This window comes from Callithrix jacchus, chromosome 7 (genome assembly GCF_049354715.1).
Source record: "Callithrix jacchus isolate 240 chromosome 7, calJac240_pri, whole genome shotgun sequence".
NCBI lineage: Eukaryota > Metazoa > Chordata > Mammalia > Primates > Cebidae > Callithrix > Callithrix jacchus.
Genome location: NC_133508.1, coordinates 81,444,297 through 81,461,838, shown reverse-complemented (window position 1 = coordinate 81,461,838; position 17,542 = coordinate 81,444,297). Strand labels below are relative to the sequence as shown.

Here is a 17,542-nt window from a genome sequence, read left to right as displayed (position 1 = left end):
TAGTGAAAAACAGCAGTTGGAACATGGATAGCTGCTTGCAGGAGATCCGGGAGCGGCAAAAGTTACTGCGATAGCTCCTTGCGCAGCAGTTGGGAGCTGAAAGTGCCGACAGCATTGGTGCGGTGTTAAATAGAAAAGATGAGCAGAGAGAAATTGCTGAAACAAGAGAAACTTGCAGGGCTTCCTATGATACCTGTGCTCCAAATGCAAAACGATTAGAAATACAACAGGAGGAAGAAAATTTGCCATATGAAGAAGAAATTTTAAAAGATTCTAGTACTTTTCTTAAGAAAACAGAGCTTAAATCCCAATGATTAATGCCAACATTTTGTAGACACTGGACATAGACCTCAGAATTTCATCAGGGATGTAGGTTTAGCCGACTGATTTGAAGAATATCCTAAACTGAGGGAGCTTATCAGGCTAAAGGATGAGTTAATAGCTAAATCTAACACTCCTCCTATGTACTTACAAGCAGATATAGAAGCCTTCGACATCAGAAAACTAACACCCAAATTTGATGTGATTCTTCTGGAACCCCCTTTAGAAGAGTTTTACAGAGAAACTGACATCACTGCTAATGAAAAATGCTGGACTTGGGATGATATTATGAAGTTAGAAATTGATGAGATTGCAGCACCTCGATCGTTTATTTTCTCTGGTGTGGTACTGGGGAGGGGTTGGACCTTGGAAGAGTGTGTTTACGAAAAGGGGGTTACAGAAGATGTGAAGATATTTGTTGGATTAAAACCAATAAAAACAATCCTGGGAAGGCTAAGACTTTAGATCCAAAGGCTGTCTTTCAGAGAACAAAGGAACACTGCCTCATGGGGATGAAAGGAATCATTCATGCTAATGTTGACATTGACTTAATTATCACAGAAGAACCTGAAATTGGCAACACAGAAAAACCTGTAGAAATTTTTCATATAATTGAGCATTTTTGTCTTGGTAGAAGACGCCTTCATCTATTTGGAAGGGATAGTACAATTCGACCAGGCTGGCTCACAGTTGGACCAACGCTTACAAATAGCAACTACAATGCGGAAACATATGCATCCTATTTCAGTGCTCCTAATTCCTACTTGACTGGTTGTAAAGAAGAAACTGAGAGACTTTGACCAAAATCACCTCCTCCCAAATCTAAATCTGACCCGAGAAGGTGGAGCTCCCCGAGGTGAAGGAAGAGGTGGAACTTCCGCTGGCCGTGGATGAGAAAGAAATCGACCTAACTTCCGAGGAGAAAGAGGTGGCTTAAGAGGGGGCAGTGGAGGAGTACACAGAGGTGGCTTCCCACCTCGATAATTGTTGAAGACATTGATCCTGTTTATACTCCTTTAATGTTCTTTTTTTCTTTTTTTTTTGAGACGGAGTTTCACTCGTTACCCAGGCTGGAGTGCAATGGCGTGATCTCGGCTCACCGCAACCTCCGCCTCCTGGGTTCAAGCAATTCTCCTGCCTCAGCCTCCCGAGTAGCTGGGACTACAGGCTCGCGCCACCATGCCCAGCTATTTTTTGTATTTTTAGTGGAGCCGGGGTTTCACCATGTTGACCAGGATGGTCTCGATCTCCTGACCTCGTGATCCACCCGCCTCGGTCTCCCAAAGTGCTGGATTACAGGCATGAGCCACCGCGCCCGGCTTAACGTTCTTTATTGTAGTTAAATTTCAAGTGGGAGACTTAACTTTAGAATGCACTTGCAGCTTTTGCTTTAATTTCTCTCTGCTCATCTTTGCTATTTAACACTGCACCAATGCTGTTGGCACTTTCAGCTCCCAAGTGCTGCGCGAGGAGCTGTCGCCGTAACTTCTGCCGCTCCGGGATCTCCTGCAAGCGGCTATCCATGTTCCAACTGCTGTTTTTCACTACCCTGAATATTTGTCAATTGCCAGTGAACCTTTATCCAACTTTTCTTCTGAGTCTGTGGAACACAGTATTTTCCGGGAGCTTAGGAACAGAGTTACCTCCTTGCTTTCCTCTTTTTTTTTTTTTTAAGACAGAGACTCCCTTCGTCGCCAGGCTGGAGTGCAATGGCACGATCTTGGCTCACTGCAACCTCTGCCTCCCAGGTTCAAGCAATTCTCCTGCCTCAGCCTCCTGAGTAGCGGGTACTATAGGCACACACCACCAGGTATTGCTATTATTCTCTCCAGCCCCAGCCACCCCTCTCTATAGCACCACCCACCATACTTCTCAACAGCCTAGACCTAGTGTCTCCCTTTTTCAAAGCCTCTCTCCAAGGCATACTGTTCCCCTGAGAGAGCTGAGCCCTGAGGGAAGAAAACAGGCCTGCCAATGGCTGATTCCCACTCCTCAGCATCAGGCTTTGCATTCTATGGAAAAGGTTTCTAGGCCAGGCAGCAAATTTCCTAAATGCACCAGGTCTCTTAGAGGTTGGCCTGATAGCTGTAGGTTGGATTCTTCCTCATAAAGATGCTTGGAACACAGGCAAGACAGTCCACATAGAAATGACCTGCAGGCTGGGCACAGTGGCTCACATCTGTAATCCCAGCACTTTGGGAAGCCAAGGCAGGTGGATCATGAGGTCAGGAGATTGAGACCACCCTGGCCAACATGATGAAACCCCATCTGTACTAAAAATACAAAAATTAGCTGGGCATGGTGGCACGTGCCTGTAATCCCAGCTACTCAGGAAGCTGAGGCAGGAGAATTGCCTGAACCCAGGAGGTGGAGGTTGCAGTGAGCCGAGATTGCGCCATTGCACTCCAGCCTGCGTAACAAGATCGAAACTCTGTCTCAAAAGAAAAAAAAAAAAAAAAGAAAGAGATCAAGACCATCCTGACCAACATGGTAAAACCCCTTCTCTACTAAAAATACAAAAATTGGTCTGGGCACGGTGGCTCGTGCCTGTAATCCCAGCACTTTGGGAGACACCGAGGTGGGCAGATAACGAGGTCAGGAGATTGAGAGCATCCTAGCCAACATGGTGAAACCCTGTCTCTACTAAAATACAAAAAATTAGCCAGGCGTGGTGACATGTGCCTACAGTCCCAGCTGCTCAGGAGGCTGAGGCAGGGGAGTCGCTTCAACCTGGGAGATGGAGGTTCCGATGAGCCGAGATTGCGCCATTGCACTCCAGCCTAGTGACAGAGCAAGACTCCGTCTCAAAAAAACAAACAAAAAACACAAAAATTAGCTAGGCATGGTGGTGTGTGCCTATAGTACCGGCTCGGGAGGCTGAGGCAGGAGAATTGCTTGAACCTGGGAGGCAGAGGTTGCAGTGAGCCAAGATCGTGCCATTACACTCCAGCCTGGCGACGAAGGGAGACTGTCTTTAAAATTAAAAAAAAAAAAAAAAAAAGAGGAAAGCATGGAGGTTACTCTGTTCTTAAGCTCCCGGTAAATATGTGTTCCACAGACTCAGAAGAAAAGTTGGACAAGGATTCACTGGCGATTGACAAATATTCAAGGTAGTGAAAAACAGCAGTTGGAACATGGATAGCTGCTTGCAGGAGATCCGGGAGCGGCAAAAGTTACTGCGATAGCTCCTTGCGCAGCAGTTGGGAGCTGAAAGTGCCGACAGCATTGGTGCGGTGTTAAATAGAAAAGATGAGCAGAGAGAAATTGCTGAAACAAGAGAAACTTGCAGGGCTTCCTATGATACCTGTGCTCCAAATGCAAAACGATTAGAAATACAACAGGAGGAAGAAAATTTGCCATATGAAGAAGAAATTTTAAAAGATTCTAGTACTTTTCTTAAGAAAACAGAGCTTAAATCCCAATGATTAATGCCAACATTTTGTAGACACTGGACATAGACCTCAGAATTTCATCAGGGATGTAGGTTTAGCCGACTGATTTGAAGAATATCCTAAACTGAGGGAGCTTATCAGGCTAAAGGATGAGTTAATAGCTAAATCTAACACTCCTCCTATGTACTTACAAGCAGATATAGAAGCCTTCGACATCAGAAAACTAACACCCAAATTTGATGTGATTCTTCTGGAACCCCCTTTAGAAGAGTTTTACAGAGAAACTGACATCACTGCTAATGAAAAATGCTGGACTTGGGATGATATTATGAAGTTAGAAATTGATGAGATTGCAGCACCTCGATCGTTTATTTTCTCTGGTGTGGTACTGGGGAGGGGTTGGACCTTGGAAGAGTGTGTTTACGAAAAGGGGGTTACAGAAGATGTGAAGATATTTGTTGGATTAAAACCAATAAAAACAATCCTGGGAAGGCTAAGACTTTAGATCCAAAGGCTGTCTTTCAGAGAACAAAGGAACACTGCCTCATGGGGATGAAAGGAATCATTCATGCTAATGTTGACATTGACTTAATTATCACAGAAGAACCTGAAATTGGCAACACAGAAAAACCTGTAGAAATTTTTCATATAATTGAGCATTTTTGTCTTGGTAGAAGACGCCTTCATCTATTTGGAAGGGATAGTACAATTCGACCAGGCTGGCTCACAGTTGGACCAACGCTTACAAATAGCAACTACAATGCGGAAACATATGCATCCTATTTCAGTGCTCCTAATTCCTACTTGACTGGTTGTAAAGAAGAAACTGAGAGACTTTGACCAAAATCACCTCCTCCCAAATCTAAATCTGACCCGAGAAGGTGGAGCTCCCCGAGGTGAAGGAAGAGGTGGAACTTCCGCTGGCCGTGGATGAGAAAGAAATCGACCTAACTTCCGAGGAGAAAGAGGTGGCTTAAGAGGGGGCAGTGGAGGAGTACACAGAGGTGGCTTCCCACCTCGATAATTGTTGAAGACATTGATCCTGTTTATACTCCTTTAATGTTCTTTTTTTCTTTTTTTTTTGAGACGGAGTTTCACTCGTTACCCAGGCTGGAGTGCAATGGCGTGATCTCGGCTCACCGCAACCTCCGCCTCCTGGGTTCAAGCAATTCTCCTGCCTCAGCCTCCCGAGTAGCTGGGACTACAGGCTCGCGCCACCATGCCCAGCTATTTTTTGTATTTTTAGTGGAGCCGGGGTTTCACCATGTTGACCAGGATGGTCTCGATCTCCTGACCTCGTGATCCACCCGCCTCGGTCTCCCAAAGTGCTGGATTACAGGCATGAGCCACCGCGCCCGGCTTAACGTTCTTTATTGTAGTTAAATTTCAAGTGGGAGACTTAACTTTAGAATGCACTTGCAGCTTTTGCTTTAATTTCTCTCTGCTCATCTTTGCTATTTAACACTGCACCAATGCTGTTGGCACTTTCAGCTCCCAAGTGCTGCGCGAGGAGCTGTCGCCGTAACTTCTGCCGCTCCGGGATCTCCTGCAAGCGGCTATCCATGTTCCAACTGCTGTTTTTCACTACCCTGAATATTTGTCAATTGCCAGTGAACCCTTATCCAACTTTTCTTCTGAGTCTGTGGAACACAGTATTTTCCGGGAGCTTAGGAACAGAGTTACCTCCTTGCTTTCCTCTTTTTTTTTTTTTTAAGACAGAGACTCCCTTCGTCGCCAGGCTGGAGTGCAATGGCACGATCTTGGCTCACTGCAACCTCTGCCTCCCAGGTTCAAGCAATTCTCCTGCCTCAGCCTCCTGAGTAGCGGGTACTATAGGCACACACCACCAGGTATTGCTATTATTCTCTCCAGCCCCAGCCACCCCTCTCTATAGCACCACCCACCATACTTCTCAACAGCCTAGACCTAGTGTCTCCCTTTTTCAAAGCCTCTCTCCAAGGCATACTGTTCCCCTGAGAGAGCTGAGCCCTGAGGGAAGAAAACAGGCCTGCCAATGGCTGATTCCCACTCCTCAGCATCAGGCTTTGCATTCTATGGAAAAGGTTTCTAGGCCAGGCAGCAAATTTCCTAAATGCACCAGGTCTCTTAGAGGTTGGCCTGATAGCTGTAGGTTGGATTCTTCCTCATAAAGATGCTTGGAACACAGGCAAGACAGTCCACATAGAAATGACCTGCAGGCTGGGCACAGTGGCTCACATCTGTAATCCCAGCACTTTGGGAAGCCAAGGCAGGTGGATCATGAGGTCAGGAGATTGAGACCACCCTGGCCAACATGATGAAACCCCATCTGTACTAAAAATACAAAAATTAGCTGGGCATGGTGGCACGTGCCTGTAATCCCAGCTACTCAGGAAGCTGAGGCAGGAGAGTCACTTGAGCCAGGGAGTAGGAAGTTGCAGTGAGCTCAGATCATGGCATTGTACTCCAGCCTGAAGGCAAAGTGAGACTCTGTCTCAAAGAAAAAAAAAAAAAGAAGAAACCACCTGCAAAAAAGGAGCTTCCACAACTCTGAGCCCTAGAAACATTATTCTTGACACAAATTCCATGACAGTAAGCTGGTAGAAATGCACTTACCTTCTCTTGGAGCAGGAATTTTGGAATTGATGGATCTCCGTTTTTGTTTCTGAAAAACAAATCAAACTATCTTAATATATGGCTCTTATCAATTCTCAAGGGACTATCCTGAGCCCACGTACTATGCTACATTGCCAGACAATCAATCAGCAAAAAGCCAATAAGCAAAGTGAATCCTGTGGGGCACTGGCTGCAGCCAGATGACAGGCACCTACCTGGACTGTTACATTTTCCTGCAGGGGCAGATTGTCCTTCGGATGTAAGGGAAGAAGCTGTAAGAGTTCTGGGTTTATTGCAGCCACATCATCAAAATCAATCTGTAAGGAGCAAGTAAAGTTTCAGTGAAACATTGTTTGTCCAGTCCAAACACATTTTTTTTTTCAAGACAAGAGTCTCACTCTGTTGCCCAGGCTGGAGTGCAGTGGCATGGATCTCGGCTTACTGCAATCTCGCTTCCCAGGTTCAAGGGATTCTCCTGCCTCAGCCTCCTGAGTAGCTGGGATTACAGGCACATGCCACCAAGCCCAGCTAATTTTTGTATTTTTAGTAGAGATGGGGTTCACCATATTGGACAGGCTGGTCTTGAACTCATGACCTTGTGATCCACCTGCCTCGGCCTGCAAGGTGCTGGGATAACAGGTGTGAGCCACTACTGTGACTGGCCTTTTTTTTTTTTTTTTTTTTTTTGAGACTGTGTCTTACTCTATCTTCTGGGTTGGAGGGTAGTGGCATGATCTCGGCTCACTGCAAGCTCCACTTCCTGGGTCTGAGCTATTCTCCCATCTCGGCCTCCTGAGTAGCTAGGACTATAAGTATGCATCACTAAGCCCAGCTAATTTTTGTATTTTTAGTAGAGACAGGGTTTCACCATGTTGGCCAGACTGGTTTCAAACTCCTGGCCTCAGGTGATCTGTCCACCTAGGCCTCCTAAAGTGCTGGGATTACAGCTGTGAGCCCCTGTGCCTGGCACCCCCAAGTCTGAGGCAGAAGAATTGCTGGAACCCGGGAGGTGGAGGCTGCATTAAGCTGAGACTGCACCATTGCCCTCCAGCCTGGGTAACAGAGCTAGACTCCCATCTCAAAAACAAACAAACAAACAAATAAATAAATTTATTTCTATAGACAAGGCTACCCCTAAATTCAAACTTTACCAACTTTAAATTCCATTAAGTACAAATAGCTATAAAACAGCTACTCCTTAATAATGGTTTACCATCTAGATGGATGTGGGTTTCTGATTTCCAAGCCAGTCATAGATGTCAGTGATGAGAATGAATTAAAGAGGAGGGCAGACAGGCAGGCAAACAGTCAGGTACTCCACAGCTGACCTAGGGCACTTGGCTCCCCAGCTGTTCTGCTGGGCAGTGAGGTCCTGCTGGACACAGCCCTCCAGGCACCTCTTGCTGGCTGACACAGAGGAGGAAACAAGTTCTAACTGTCTGGTGAGAGTCAAATGGGGGCCCTTTAGGATCTTATGGGGAGGGGCAAGTTCCTGGCAGCTGCTACCTAACTCTAAGATTACCTACATTTTCTACCGGGCCCAGAAACTTCTTCCCCAGTTACAGCTTTGTGCTCATGCCCTACCTATTTCCTGTTGATGCCTGCAATGAAGTCACAATTCTAAGTTTACATCATTGGAATCCTGCAATCCTTTAGGAACAACTCAAATTTCACCAGCATAACTTTACAACAGGGTCAAACATATCCAATTTGTCCCAACTTTGTTATTTGTATTTCAAAATGTGACAGAGCATGTACTCCAGGTTGAGAGCTTTACTGCCTAGAGACACAAACTGCAGTTATTAGCTGCCTATTCAGATGTTTGTTAGGCACCACGAAGACAGCAGTGTGCAGGGGGAAGGTATTTAAAGGTGAATTAAGACATATATAACCCCTGCCACCATAAGTTCAAATTCTTTTTTTTTTTTTGAGATGGGAGTCTCGCTCTGTAGCCCAGGCTGGAGTGCAGTGGCACAATCTCCACTCACTGCAACCTCCGCCTCCCAGGTCCCAGTTCAAGCAATTCTCCTGCCTAAGCCTCCTGACTAGCTGGGATTACAGGAAGGCACCACCAAGCCCAGATAATTTTTTTATTTTTAGTAGAGACGGGGTTTCACCATGTTGGCCAGGATGGTTTTGAACTCCTGACCTTGTCATCCACCTGCCTCAGCCTCCCAAAGTGCTGGGATTACAGGTGTGAGCCACCACGCCTGGTCCATGAGCTCAATTTCTAATGGGGATTGTAAATCATATGCACAAAGGAAATCAAAGCAGAATGAGATAAGAAAAAGGAGGATAGAATCATTATATGCAAAAGCTGGAAAGCACTTCAGTAATCACATTTCTATCCACATTTCTAGCTACAGTCTCTTGGTACATACCTCCCCCATTTCCAACCCCTAAACAACAAAGAAAACCAAGCTGGGTGCAGTGGTTCACGCCTGTAATCTCAGCACTTTGGGAGGCTGAGGCGGGAGGATCACAAGATCAGGGGTTTAAGACCAGCCTGACCAACATGGTGAAACCCGGTCTCTACTTAAAAATACAAAAAATTACAAAAGAAAAAAAAAATACAAAAATTAGCTGGTGTGGTGGTGCACACCTGTAATCCCAGCTACTTGGGAGGCTGAGGCAGGAGAATTGCTTACCCGGAGGCAGAGGTTTCAGTGAGCTGAGAGCGCACCATTGCACTCCAGCCTGGGCGACAGAGCCAGACTCCATCTCAAAAACAAAACAAAACAAAACAAAACAAAAAATCCGCAGAAAACCAGTTTTAAGCCTTGCACTGACAATCAACTGATTCTCATGTTGATAATTCAGGGTGAACATCCAGGAGAAAGGAATAAGAGTGTAAAAGCAGCAGGGAACTAGACACAGAGTAGTAAACTGCTTCATTTGCCGGCCATAGGATATGTGGAAGAAGAGTTGTGAGGTACAAAGAAAAAGGGTGATTAGAGTCAGAGCTTGAAAGGGCTCTGAATGCCCCAATAAGAAGTTTGGACCGGCCAAGTACGGTGGCTCATGCCTGTAATCCCAGCATTTTCAGAGGCAGAGACCGGCAGATCACAAGGTCAGGAGAATCAATCACCTGAGGCTGGGAGGAGATTTGAAGGAGAGCACTGTGGCCAACAGGGTGAAACCCTGTCTCTACTAAAAATACAAAAGTTAGAGCCGTGGCGGCTTGGGCCAATTGTCCTAGCGCTTGAGGGAGGCGAGGCTATGACTTCAAGGCCAACGTGAGCCACAGAAGAACCTCTCATTCATTAACAAAAAAAAAAAAATTAGCCGGGCTTAGTGGTGCATGCTTGTAGTCCCAGCTACTTAGGAGGTTGAGGTGGGAGGATCGCTCAGACCCAGGAGGCTGAAGTTGCAGTGAGCCAAGATTACACCATTGCCCTCTGGCCTGGAAGACAGCAAGACTAAGTCTCAAAAAAAAAGAAGTTTGGACTTTATTCTAAAAGCAGTATTTGATGTGAGGTGAGACAAGAGGTACAATTCTAAACAACAAAAACAAAAAGCGAATCATAAAGGACTGATAATAGCTGGTTAAAATTTTAGGAACCTCTTGATTCTTTAGGAACAGATAATATAAATTATTCACTGCTTTTATTTCTCAAATATACCACCTAAATATCTCTACTATATGTACTATGCTAAGCAAGCTTTTTACATGTTTTATCTTATTTATTTATTATTTTAAGACACGGTCCCACTCTGTCACCCAGGCTGGAATACAGTGGCTCACTGTAGCCTTGAACTCCTGGGCTTAAGCGATCCTACTGCCTTAGCCTCTGGAGTAGCTGGGACCACAGGCGCAAGCCACTATGACTGGCTAATTGTTTTTTATTTTTAGTAGAGATGATGTGTTGCTGTATTGCCCTGCTGGCCTCAAATTCCTTGGCCTCCCGCCCCAGCCTCCCAAAGTGCCTGGGATTACAGGTACTGTGCCCAGCTACATGTATTATCTTATTAAAGCTCCACTGAGGCCGGGCGCAGTGGCTCACACCTGTAATCCCAGCACTGTGGGAGGCCGAGGCGGGTGGATCACGAGGTCAAGAGATTGAGACCATCCTGGTCAACATGGTGAAACCCTGTCTCTACTAAAAATACAAAAAATTAGCTGGGCATGGTGGTGCCTGCCTGTAATCCCAGCTACTCAGGAGGCTGAGGCAGGAGAATTGCCTGAACCCAGGAGGAGGTGGCGGTGAGCTGCGATCGTGCCATTGCACTCCAGCCTGGGTAACAAGAGAAACTCCGTCTCAAAAAAAAGAAGAAAAAAAAAAATAAAGCTCCACTGAGTTCAAGAGTCTGTCTCATTCACCTCCGTATCCCTAGCGCCCAATAAGTGTCTAGCATTTTTAAAGCAGTCCAGAAAATTTGCTGAGTAAATCCTCATAACAGCTCTGTTGAGGTAGATATTATAATCATCCCCACGTTATAGATGAGGAAACTAAACTTCGAAGAGGGGCAGAAACATGCCTGAGAACACAGAGCAGTGGCAGAGTCAGACTAGAACCCAGGTTTTCATACTCCTAGCCCAGTGACCTTTTCACTATACCACAATGCTGCCAGAACATAAATGTCTAAGTCACAGTGCTCTCCTCCAAATCGCCTCCCAGACTCAGGTGATTGAGTCTCTAGCCTTATCCTCCAAAGGAGTTGGGACTACAGGCATGTGCCACCATGCTGGTTGATTTTTTTTGTATTTTTTGTAGAAATGGGGTTTTGCCATTTTGACCAGCCTGGTCCTGAACTAAGCTCAAAGCGATCTGCCCACCTGGGCCTCCCAAAAGTACTGGGATTATAGATGTGAGCCACCATGCCTAACCAAGAGGATCTTTTTTTTTTCCTTTTTAGGAAAGGTCTCACTCTGTCGCCCAAAGATGCAGTGGCTGGAGTACAGTGGCTGGATTATGGTTCACTGCAGACTCAACCTCCCAGGCTAAATTGATCCTCTCACCTCAGCTTCCCGAGTAGCTGGAACCACAGGCACAACCCACCATACCCTGCTAATTTTTTTTATTTCTTATAGGGAGACAAGGTCTCAACATTTTTCCCAGGCTGGTCTTAAGCAGTCCTCCAGCCAAGGCCTCCCAAAGTGCTAGGATTAAAAGCAAGAGCCACCGCACCCAGCCAATATTTTTTGTTTGTTTGTTTGTTTTTTTAAAACAGAGTCCCTGAGCCTGGAAACCTCATCCAAAAAAAAAAAAAAAAACCACAGAGTCTCACTCTGTCGTCCAGGCTGGAGTGCAGTGGTACGGTTTTGGCTCCACAACCTCTGCCTCCTGGGTTCAAGCAATTCTCCTGCCTTAGCCTCCTGAGTAGCTGGGATTACAAGCGTGCACCACCATGCCCCGCTAATTTTTGTATTTTTAGTAGAGACAGGGTTTCACCATGTTGGCCAGGCTGGTCTTGAACCCCTGACCTCAGGTGATCCGCCCACCGCAGCCTCTCAAAGTGCTACAATTATAGACGTGAGGGAGAAGAGCACAGCATCAGAAACTAGGCTGTCACAGATTCCACTTCTGCACAGATCCTTTATGTAGGAAGACATTAAATGTGGTAGAGGAATTCTCATAGAACCCTACCTCTTTGCCCTTTGTGGTACCTCCTTCTGTCCATTCCACTGAAACACAGGATTTCTCCAAGTTCACAGTCCTTACATTGGCACTGTGAATTAAGCCTATAAAGTATGAAAAAAACAGAGTTATCCATCTCTTTTCTGAGAGCTTCACTTTTAGGATTCCACAGAGACTCCCAAAATGGAATTAACTTGAAGGAACAGGCAACTGCCTTAACAAAACACTAAGAGAAACAAATCAACCAACTGGGCTTCACCTTTAGAATATCCACAGTGAGGGAGGCCGGGGACAGGGTTTAAAATTGAGCTGCATAGGATAAGGATTCACCCCTACTCAAAAGAGAGCCTAAAAAAAAAAAGAGAGCCTACAGAAGAGAGCACATGAGGTATGTTTGAGCAGAGGAGTCCCTATAGCCCTTAGATGAACTGTTCCTCAACACAGCATTGAGGATCTGGCCCTCTTGGGTTTTCCTAACTCACTTCTGGCGGTCATATCTGTCCATTCTCCTAGTGACACGTGTATTAGACCTGCTGGAACTGCGGTAGCTGCTTATCCGAGAGAACGACTACAAGCTCCTCCAGAGTAGGAATCTTGTCTGTCCCGTTTACCCTAAATCCCAGTGCCTGACATACTGCAACTATGCAGGATTTATTCGAGAGTAGAGGAGCCAGGAGGCCGAGGTCCCCACAAGTGCACAGCATTTTCAGGGGAGAATTTTGGAAGGGAAGTGAATTTAGAAGCCCCAACTTCCGTGGGGATTCTACCAGCCTCGGAGAGGGGCCGCCCATTCCCGGAGGACTGGAAGGGACTCACGTCCAGCACAAGGACTCTCACCCCTGTGTAGAAAAGAATGACTGATAATGCAGAGACCCGGAGTGAGTGAGAGCAAGGAAGGAGGAGGGAGGAAGGTAAGGAAGGCGGGGCGGCGGGAGGGGAAGGGGAGGGGGGAGAGAGAGCGCGCCCATTGTGTGTCTTTGTGCCTGGGGAGAGGCAGTAATTTCAGCCGTCGTGTGAGTGTGTGTGTGTCCGGGAGAGGGGCAGTAATTTCAGTCGCCTCACCGCTCACGAGTCCCCTTGACCTAGGGACCCCACTCCTCACCATTACTGCGTTGGATTTTGATGGCGAGACCGGGAAACAGGCGGGCCTGAAGCGACGAGTCCATGGCCATTCAGATGATCAGCAAGGAAGAGAAACGCAGAATGCTAAGAAACCTCAGTTCCGCTAACCTGAGGCAGTCTTAACGCCGCGTAAACCGCCGCAGTTTAAATTCCGCGCGCAAGCGTCCATAAAACGTCATCCCGCTGTCCCCGCCCTCGCTTCCGCCAGTCAGCTGCGCCCGGCGGAGCTCTGGTGCAGGCGGGGGCGGTACGTAGTTCCGACCAGTCTTCCGACGCCCGGGACCGCCCTTGCGTCTGGCCACACCCCCGAGCCCTGTGCCTTCTGGGAACTTCGCCGCCTCGCGGGGCCCTGGGCTCCCACTTTCTATTATGTGCTTGGTCGCTTTCTACTGCCGGATCCCAGAAAACTGGGAAACCAGTAGGTATTTGAGAGTGAGAGCTCTTAGATCCTAGAGAATGGGTTCGAATCCTGGCTTCTTCCAGTTTAATAAGAAAAAGAAAAAAACAACTAATCCTAGTTTCTTCAGTTACTAGCTCAGTGACCTCGAGCAAGTTGGAGACTTCGCCGAGCGCGGTGTCTCACGCCTGTAATGCCAACACTTAGGAAGGCAGAGGTGGGAGTGATTGCTTGAGGTCAGATGTTCGAGACCAGCCAGGGCAACATAGCCAAGATCCTGTTCTCTAAGCAAAACAAAACCACAGATTAGAAACTTGACTTAGTTTTTCTTATTTCACAATGGAGGAGAATGTTTCTTCACTTTAGTAGTTATGTATAAATTGCCAGGAAGACACTGATTCACCAGATATTTATTGAGTGAATGTCTACCATGTGCTAGACATGGTATTAGGCAATGGAGATGGTAGTAGTGAATTAGACACATAGTTCCTGTCCTTTTTTTTTTTTAATTAGAGACAGGGTCTTGGTATGTTGCCCAGGCTGGTCTTGAACTCCTGGGCTCAAAGATCCTCCCTCCTTGGACTCCCAAAGTGCTAGGATTACATGTGGGAGCCACCAAGCCAGGCCTCCTGTTCTTGACGATCCACCTGCCTCAGGCTCCCAAAGTGCTGGGATTACAGGTGTGAACCGCCGTGCCCGGCCAGGAAAGGTCTTGTTTGAAGAACTGAAAGAAGCCGCTGTCGCTGGAAGGCAGTGGGGAGAGGAACATGAGATGAAGTTGAAGAGGTGGGCAGGGGCAAAATCACTTAGCATCTTGTAGCCTATAGTAATAATTTTGGCTTTTTTACTAACCAGCAGTCATTGAAGAGTTTTAAGCAGGGAACTGTCAAGATCTGATTTACATTTTACTTTTTTTTTTTCTTTTTGAGACAGAGTTTCATTCTCGTTACCCAGGCTGGAGTGCAATGGCAAGTGCTCATCGCAACCTCGGCCTCCTGGGTTCAAGTGATTCTCCTGCCTCAGCCTCCTGAGTAGCTGGGATTACTGGCATGTGCTACCAGGCCCGGCTAATGGTATTTTTAATAGAGACGGGGTTTCTCTATGTTGGTCAGGCTGGTCTCTAACTCCCGACCTCAGGCGATCCACCCGCCTTGGCCTCCCAAAGTGCTAGGATTATAGGCGTGAGCCACTGCACCCGGCCTACATTTTACTTTTATGTCAGTCAGACTTGCTATTGTGTGGTGAGATTTGAAAGGGTCAAGACAGAATGCAGAGAACATTTATTAGGCAAGAGATTATGCTGGCATAGGCCAGGGTAGTGATACTGGAATGGAAATATAGCTGAGAGAATGGTTTCAAGATACACCATGTTTGGGAAGTGAAGTGAATGGGTCTTGCTGATGAGTTGGATGTGAATGACAGGGGTGGTCATGGATGACTCCTGGTTTCTGGCTAGAGCACCTGGCTGGATGATGGACTATATCCTGAAAAGGGACAGTGGGGTTGTGAAGGAAGCAAGTTGGGGGTTAAGTCTAGGGTTTCATTTTGTTCATTTTGAATTCGAGAGATGTCTATAAGACATCTGAATGTAGGTGTCAACTGAGTAGTTGGATATACAAACTGGGGGCTTAGGTAGAGGTCAAAGCCAGAGATTGAGATTTGGCAGTCTGTGTTATGTAGATGGTATTTAGAGTCATAAGCTGAATACTATCTAGGAAAAGAGTATAGATGGAGATGAGAAGAACATATACAATTGAGCCATGGGACTTGCCAATATTTTGAGATGGGGCAGGGGAAGAGGAGCCAGCAAAGGAGATGGGATTAGGGTGGTTTGAAGGGATGAAGAAAACAAGAGTTAGGGGAGTTCCTTAGAAGTCAAGGGATGGAGGCCAGGTATGGTGGCTCATGCCTGTAATCCCAGCACTTTGGGAGGCTAGGTGGGCAGGTCATGAGATCAGGAGTTCGAGACCAGCCTGACCAACATGGTGAAACCCCATCTCTACTAAAAATACAAAAATTAGCTGGGCATGGTGGTGCATGCCTGTAATCCTAGCTACTCAGGAGGCTGAAGCAGGAGAATTTCTTGAACTGGGACCCAGGAGGCGGAGGTTATAGTGAGCCGAGATCGCGCCACTGCACTCCAGCCTGGGCTACAGTGTAAGACTCCGTCTCAAAAAAAAAAAAAAGAACAAAAATTAGCCAGGCATAGTGGTGTGTGCCTGTAATCCCAATACTTGGAAGGCCGAGGTAGCAGAATCAATTGAACCTGGGAGGCAGAGGTTGCAGTGAGCTGAGATCATGCCACTGCACTCCAGCCTAGGCAACAGAGCAAGACTTCCTCTTAAAAAAAAAAATGGTGGAGAGCATAACATAGTGACAGGGCAAGAGCGTGTCAGCTCAAGTCTCTCTTCTTCTTATAAAGCTACTAATTCCATCATGGAGCCCCATCCTGATAACTTTATTAATCCTAATCACCTCCCAGAGGCCACACCTCCAAATGCCATCAATATATGAATTGGGGATTAAGTTTCCAACACATGAAATTTGGGAGACTCTTTCAAACCACAACATATCCCTAAACCTCATATCCCTGACCTCATGATCTGCCCACCTTAGCCTCCCAAAGTGCTGGGATTACAGGCATGAGCCACCGTGAACGGCCAATTTTGGTATTTTTAGTAGAGACAGTTTTGCCATGTTGGCTAGGCTGGTCTCGAACTCCTGGCGTCAGGTGATCCAACCACCTCGGCTTCCCAAAGTCCTGGGATTATAGGTGTGAGCCACCATGCCTGGCTTTTAACTATGTTGTAATCCAGCAAAAAGGCCTTCACAAGATCCAAGCAGCATGCTCTTGGACTTCTCAGCCTCCAAAACCATGAATGAAATAAATTTATATTCATATATTACCCAGTCTCCAGTATTTTGTTGTAGCAACAGAAAATGGACTAAGCTGGATGCAGTGGCTCATGCCTGGAATCCCAGCACTTTGAGAAGCTGAGACAGGCAGACTGCTTGAGCTCAGCAGTTCCAGATCACCCTGGGTGACACAGTGAGACCCCATCTCTGCAAAAAATACAGGAATTAGCTGGGTGTGGGAGCACATGCCTATAGTCCCAGCTACTCAGGAGGTTGAGGTGGGAGGATCACCTGAGCCTGGGGAATTCAAAGCTGCAGCGAGGTCTGATCCTGCAGCTCCACTTCAGCCTGGGCAACAGAATGAGACCCTGTTTAAAAAAAAAAAAAAAAAAAAAAAAAACAAAAAAAGGTGGGCCAGGTGTGGTGATTCACACCTGTAATCCCAACACTTTGGAAGGCTGAGGCAGGCGAATCACTTGAGGCCAGGAGTGCGAGACCAGCCTGGCAAACATGGTGAAAGCCTGTCTCTACTAAAAATACAAAAATTAGAGTGTGAAGGTGCCCATCTGTAATCCCAGCTACTCGGGAGGCTAAGGCATGAGAATCACTTGAACCCAGAAGGTGGAAGTTGCAGTGAGCTGAGATTGCATCAATGCACTACACCCTGCAGCCTGGAAAACAGAGATTATATCTCAAAAAAAAAAAAAAAAAAAGAAGAAGAAGAAGAAGGTGGGCAGGAGTCAGTTGTACGATGTAGGGAGACTGACTGCAGCCAGAGTGGAAGAGGGTCAGGTACCCTGACATGGGGGAGAGGCTGAGGGCGAGCTCTTCATTTGTGTTCACCATTGGCCCTACCTCCATATGCCACTCTTACCCCCCAAGGCCCTGGGTGGGTCATTAACTGCCCCAGTGCCACTGTAAGGCAGAAAACCAGCAGCACTGTCCAGGTGTTTATACTGTGATCTCTGTACCTCCTCAATACTGTGTGTCCTGGGGTCTGTGCTTAAGTGTTCCTCTGTCACAATCCTGCAGCTCCACTTCAGGATGCCCCCAAGATGATGTGCAGTCAAAGGGGAACACATTTGCAATAACAGAAAAATGACAATCTGAGAAATTAATTTTTTTTTTTTTCTGAGACGGAGCTCACTCTGCTACCCAGGCTGGAGTATAGTGGCACGATCTTGGCTCACTGCAACCTATGCCTCCTGGGTTCAAGTGATTCTCCTGCCTCAGACTTGCGAGTAGCTGGAACTATGGGTGTGCACCACCACACCCAGCTA

At 46.7% G+C, this 17,542-nt stretch overlaps 1 protein-coding gene and 2 pseudogenes across 9 annotated transcripts in view; 2 read left to right on the top strand and 1 right to left on the bottom strand.

Annotated features, from left to right (window-relative positions):
* The window catches only part of KIF2C (kinesin family member 2C), a 31,900-nt gene extending 18,660 nt beyond the window's left edge, over positions 1 to 13,240 (bottom strand). For 3 of the 9 annotated variants that reach the window (XM_002750737.6, XM_078331535.1, XM_002750738.6), the window contains exons 1-4: positions 12,990 to 13,240; positions 11,897 to 11,991; positions 6,524 to 6,625; positions 6,309 to 6,357 (exon numbers count right to left, since the gene is read on the bottom strand). In XM_002750737.6, coding sequence (XP_002750783.1) covers positions 6,309 to 6,357; positions 6,524 to 6,625; positions 11,897 to 11,991; positions 12,990 to 13,059 — 316 coding nt within the window. In that variant the 5' untranslated portion in view covers positions 13,060 to 13,240. Of the gene's footprint in view, positions 1 to 6,308; positions 6,358 to 6,523; positions 6,626 to 7,521; positions 7,891 to 11,896; positions 11,992 to 12,989 lie in introns of those variants that run through there. The other 6 variants (XM_035251227.3, XM_035251228.3, XM_035251230.3 and 3 more) reach the window with 3 other exon arrangements.
* LOC128932641 (N(6)-adenosine-methyltransferase non-catalytic subunit METTL14 pseudogene) lies at positions 24 to 1,402 on the top strand (annotated as a pseudogene).
* On the top strand, positions 3,456 to 4,752 carry LOC108592581 (N(6)-adenosine-methyltransferase non-catalytic subunit METTL14 pseudogene; annotated as a pseudogene).
* Positions 13,241 to 17,542: the final 4,302 nt, after the last annotated feature.